At 39.0% G+C, this 5,878-nt stretch overlaps 1 protein-coding gene across 1 annotated transcript; it reads left to right on the forward strand.

The window, feature by feature from the left end:
- The first annotated feature begins 212 nt into the window (after nucleotides 1-212).
- Nucleotides 213-1,341, forward strand: Surf6 (Surfeit locus protein 6). The gene is made up of 2 exons (XM_069056202.1): nucleotides 213-427; nucleotides 550-1,341. The coding sequence occupies exons 1-2, from the start codon at nucleotides 310-312 to the stop codon at nucleotides 1,284-1,286; spliced, it is 855 nt and encodes a 284-aa protein (XP_068912303.1). The 5' UTR covers nucleotides 213-309; the 3' UTR covers nucleotides 1,287-1,341.
- The last annotated feature ends 4,537 nt before the right edge of the window (nucleotides 1,342-5,878 follow it).

Here is a 5,878-nt window from a genome sequence, read left to right on the forward strand (position 1 = left end):
TGTTTTTAATGTCAACAAGAAAATTACGAAATCTATTTTTTCTCTAAAAATCCTTGATCAAACACAAAAAATTTCCTTTAATGATAAAAACATACTCGTAGACATAGAATAATTTATTTTCTGCGTCGGAATTTGAATTTCGTTGAGTTTTACTGATCATCCACATAGAGGCGCCACAGTCACCTTTCTTTGCACATGGCAGTTGTAGTTGTGTTTCTAGCCATCACTTTATTCATGTTATTTTGAGGTTATGTGCCATGTGGTCAAAGTAATTTGAATTATTTTGTGAGTTTTTTTTCAATTAGAACAATGCAGTTAACTAAAAGTGAAAGGACGTTTGATGCAAGAAAAGTGGAAGAAATACTGCGAACGGAAAATCAATTTATTGGTGGACTTTTCTCAATTTTAGCCTTACCAACACGCAACGGTAAATATATTTCTTGTGGTTACAATTAAATACTATTATTAGTTAAAGTGATAGTTACTTCGTGTAGTATTTGTGGTGGTTTTGTGTTACGTGGAATGAAATCGTTTATTTTTTGTTTTTAGATGAAAGTGGTGATGAAGAAGAGCAAACCGAAGGATCTGTCCGTCCAAATGGTCTTAAAAAGGACACAACTCGAGCACAATCGCTGAGTGAGCTCCAAGACCGTTTACACGCAATAACTAGCAAGAAAAAACTAACATACAAGGAAAAATTAGCAAAGAAAAGTTTAAAGAGTCGTATGAAAAAAAAGACCAAACAGGATGAACGCAACGCCCAACAGAAACTAATCCGCGCTGAAAAAGCCATGAAAACTGAAGTAAATGGCACCCAAGTCAAGATAGCCAAACCTGTTTTCAACAGTGAGGGTAAAATGGTATTTTCCAAATTTGATTTCACCAATTTGGGCACAAAGAAGGAGAAGAAACAAGAGAAAGATCCTAAGAAGTTGTTGGAGCGGTTGAAAAAACAAAAGGAGGAGCTGGATGAGTTGAAAGAGAGTGGAGAGATCGAGAAAGTTGTTGAAATTAAAGAGAAAACGGCGTGGAAGAATGCATTGGCAAAGGCGCAAGGAGAGAAGGTCAAAGATGATCCGCTTTTGTTGAAGAAGAGCGTGCAGAGGCAGGAACAGAAGAAGAGGGCGAGTAAGAAGAAGTGGCAGAAGAGGCAAGAGAATGTGGAGAAGGGTAAGCAAGAGAGGCAGACAAAGAGGAGCGAGAATATTGATAAGAGGAAGAAAGATAAGAAGAAGAATAAGTTAAAGAAGGCGGTCAAGAAGGGGAAGATTATACCCGGGTTTTAAGCTAAGAGTATTGTAAATTGTTATTTATCCATAAGGAATAAAAAATTGATTTATGTGTGTGTTTTTGGTTGCATAACTGGCAGTATTGTTGGTTGCCTATCTACATTTATTTTCTTTACAATAACCAGTTGAGAATTTTTTGCTTTACAAATAAAACAAAGAAAAGTAAACTGGAATAAATTAAAAAAAAAAATTGTCATCGTTTTATCGACCAGTTTAAAGTGACTAATTTTTTTTTGTTTTTTTTTTTTTTGTTGCAATCGTTCCGCAGGATAAAATATAAATTCAGGGAATAGACCATTTCTTTTCATTTTGTGATAAGTGGATTACTATTTGATCTGAACTGATTAATTCTTGACATTTCTTGACAAACAAAGCTCCCTTGCATGAGATTCGAGTGTTTGCCACATTGCACAGAGTCGACATCGTTGTGATTGACATCAACGACATTAACAAGCCTCCACTCGTGGTCATTTCAGCCGAGCGGCACACAATAACGACACCTGTTCTTCGCCAACCCCACCCCTCGACAAGATTTTTTAATCGATTCTCGTTCAATTTTCACGCGTTTCGAATAACAACCCCGAATCCGGGGGGTGGCAAAAAACCGATCGAATTAAATCCTCCGAAAGCTCAAGTACGTTCCGTGACTTGCAAAAGTCGCCGTCGAAATCCGGCGAATGCCACCCCGCACGAACCCACCGCTTATTTGAAAATTATCCGTACTTAGACTGACAGGCCGAAATTATTGAAAAATGCGTTTATCATTCGGTGGCAAACACTTTGCGCTAAAATCTCAACATCGCTCAAGGTGTAGGTACCGACTCGGTACTATTTTAAGAAGAAACGACCACTGCAGGCGAGGCGTTGCGTGTTCTCGTTGGAATAGAACGGCCCTCGAGACACCGCACAAAAATGGAAAGCTGATTAACATTCATTGTTATTCAATTATGCGGGATTTTGTGTAAATGGTGGAGAATTCGGACGGGTTGGCCGACGGACCGCGATTTTGTCACAGAGGGACAATGGGACGTCCCCGGGGGCGGAAATTAATTTTATGGCTTTGAGTAACCCGATCGATCCAGTCGATTATAGTCGCCCAAAACCTACAAGCAAATTGCAAAGAATTTTGTGGTGAATTTTAGTCGAAAAAATATCACTCCCTCTGTCCAAAAATAATTTTCACACTTTGGTTTAAAATTCTATGTGGAATGTTAATAAAGTAACTGTTAAATTCATTCCACACGAGTTGATGTTCTAATTCTCAATTTCCATCGTTTCCATCGTCAGTCGTCACTCACGTCACTTCCCGCCGTCCCTACACCACGACTCGTGCTGTCCTGTCACAAGAGGAACCCTCGACCGCCCCCGCTCCCTATTGGCCAACCGGCACGCACCCAGAAGCGGAGATACATCCCGAGAAAGGATTTGAAATCCTTTGCGGAGAGTCTCGTGAGCTTAGCCGTACAGCTGCAAACTTGCAACACGCTCCAGGAGAGAGAGGACTCCTCGGAAGAGGCCGAGGGAAAGGCTCAGGATGGCGGAAGGAAAACCGCGAGATGAGGAGGCCGAGAAAAAAGAAGCCAAGACACAAACCCCGGAAGAAGAGCAAGCCTGGCGGAGGCTGAGAGCTGCAGAGGCCAGAGCGAGGTGAGAACGAGAGGCTGAAACAGAAGGCGACAACACAAGCCGGAGCACAGGCGGCGTTCAAAGCCCGGGAGCTGGAGAGATTGAAGGAAGAGCTGGATGGCACGGCTTCGCTCGGGGAGCTGGGGGAATCCCTTGAGAGGTAGTGGCCGGAAGAAGCCTTCCTGAGGACGAGAGTCCAAAGGGAGAACCCTGCAAGGTTATGGACTCGACAAGCGCGGCGAACAAGGAGGACGGTGGGCGCATGTGGAAAGCGTGTGCTGCCAACCCGAAACTCCGGGAGATCGTAGGAGAAGTAGTTTAATGTTAGGCTAGTTAAGATGTGCCAATGTAACATGCAGTTGAACTCTCCAATAAATTGGTTTATTGAAAACTTCTTCTCATTTATTTCGTCCTTCTCACGCTGCACGGAAAATTAGTCTGATCGAATTAATTCGACATTCGCGGTCTTTCCGGATGCGAGTCCTTTACACAAAGGACCCGATTCCGGTTTCAGGGTTGAGTGTTGGATATTTGTGTTGGAAGTACTCGAGGAGTGTGTTGTGGAGAAATGGCCAGGTAGGTCCCTCTCGGAGTGCTTTGGGTTAACGTGAAATTGGTGATTTTATGGTGATTTCGATGCGAGATAAGAACACGAAAGCTCAACATCGGTGAGCCACCGAGGAAAATTAATTTTCACGCTTACCTTGTTACCTTATAATTAAAAAATTCAAATTAATTTTTAACTGAGTTTAAGACACAATTTTAATTTAGAAATGGTTTCCTCGAGATTATACAGCGTGAATTTGAAATACGTCACAATTTTAAAACCCCAGGATCTCCAGATCAATTGTGAAAATCACGTACACTCAGTTTTGCGCTATAGATCCGCATAAGGACAGAAAAGCCATGTATTTTTACAGTTCAAGCACAAAAGTTGAGTACGCCACTGATATAACGTTAGGACGAATATGCAGTAAGATTTAAAAAGTTATCGAGTGCAATGCAAAAAGTTTTGTTACGCGGGTGTTAGTACCGCGTGCAGATTATAGTTTTAGTTGTTTTTCAGTGCGACCTTCGGCTATTGTTTGGTTGGAATTTTGTGTCTCAGTGTGTCATTATCATGGAAAATTATACCAACAGTGAAATGACCGATATGGTACTTTGTTACGGAAGTGCAGATGGTGTTGGCGTAAGGGCACAAGCTTTGTATCGCGAAAAGTTTCCGGCGCGTCGTGTTCCGCATTCGCAAACATTTCTGGCTGTTGTCTACGGGAAAATGGTACTTTTCGATTGCATTCGTCAGCAAGAGTTTTGTGAGTGATTCGAATGTGCGTCGATGAACCTGATTTTATGCGAATAGTGTTGTTAACGGAGTTTTTAAAACCCATATTCATCAGCGCAAATCCCGGACGATGCAGCAAGTTTTCCAAAAGTTCGGGACAATCTACATCGAAGGGCACAGGCGTGTATTAGAAATCACGACCGACATTTATCACATTTACACCAGAATTATTCAAGTTACGCCATACGCTTTTAGCGCTTTTGTTTTTCATAGCCTGCTTGACTTGACCAGAAATTTTTTGAAACATACGGTACCTATATCAAGGCCGCGAAATGTGTCTACCATGTAGCGTTATTTCTTTTTAATGAGGTCATCAATGAGCAGGCTCAAGACTCCTTCCATACTTCTTTTCTTTATTAGTTCTATGATACTTATGATAGTAATGGTATGGTTCTATGTAACTTCTATGGTTTAGTTGACATTTTGACATTTGGCGATTGATATAATTTAATTTAAGAATTCTGTTCTCTTTCTTCTGTAACTTTTTTTGTATGTTTTTATCATTTACAGATAGCATAAAAATAAAACGTTTCAGTGTAAAAATAAGCCTCTTAAAAGAATTAAGATTATTTCAATCAAAACATTAATAAAGCAGCGAAAGATGTTTTATGAAGTAAAGGTAAAGTCCATTAAAAAATCAAAAAACCACCACCCGTTGCTTTAGGTTGGTAAAATTTAAAAAACCCTAGGTAGATATTTTTTCATACTATGTTTGTAACAAGTGTTCTGTGTTTGTAACTAACGGGCCTTCAAATAAATTTATATTTAGAGCAACCTATGGAAATTCAATTGTTTGCAACATTTTTCCAGTGTAGAAAATGACACAAAAAACGTCTGACATTTTAATGAAATAAAATTAGGTTAGAAAATATTTTTAAAGTTTGTAGTGCATTCTCCCTATTCCCCTTCCATGGAATATGACAATATGAAATTGGCAAAAAGCTTACTATGTAACCTGTGTAACTCCGGAGAATAATTGGTTACCTACAAAAATTACTTTACAGTCTTTCCACTGTTAACAGAATTAGAATGTCGCCCTGTGATGTCGCCTACGCCTACTCTAAATGTATATTTATTTGAAGGCCCAATATAAATTATGACATTTGATTCAAAATAAAAATCAATGCTTTGAATTTCGTTCATATTGTTTTATTAGCAGCACGTTTCATTTATTTATTGATTCTTATTATTTTTACTTAAACATGCCTGAACATGCCCAGAAAAGCAAGACACTTAATAAACAGTTGAACCTCAAAATTAGAAGTCTTACCAAATTTTACACTAGACAGCGTTGTCGATAGTAATTATCAAGGTTTTTTGAATGGACTTTAGATTTCATTTGTTAGAATGACAATAACTACACTACACTACTTACACTAGTGTTTCTATAATAATTATACCAAATCTCATTGGATTGTCAATTAAGTTTGACTCCACACAGCACAAACTTGCATTTAAATGAGATATATCCGTAAAACAACCAACATTATGGATAATAACATAATATATAGTTTTAATTTAACTGTTTTCTTGTTACAGATCTCTTGTTTGGACTCCTAGTCCTGTGAGGGACAAGTGAAGTAGAGTGAATACCTATTACATATAAATAAAATAAAGAAAG

The sequence above is a fragment of the Tenebrio molitor genome, chromosome 8, assembly GCF_963966145.1.
Source record: "Tenebrio molitor chromosome 8, icTenMoli1.1, whole genome shotgun sequence".
NCBI classification, from domain to species: domain Eukaryota; kingdom Metazoa; phylum Arthropoda; class Insecta; order Coleoptera; family Tenebrionidae; genus Tenebrio; species Tenebrio molitor.

Excerpts from the sequence above, each read along its gene's own strand:
- Surf6 (XM_069056202.1), top strand. The coding sequence starts at position 310 with ATGCAGTTAACTAAAAGTGAAAGGACGTTTGATGCAAGAAAAGTGGAA. Across the intron at positions 428-549 it reads AGCCTTACCAACACGCAACG|ATGAAAGTGGTGATGAAGAA; the intron begins GTAAATATATTT and ends TTTTGTTTTTAG.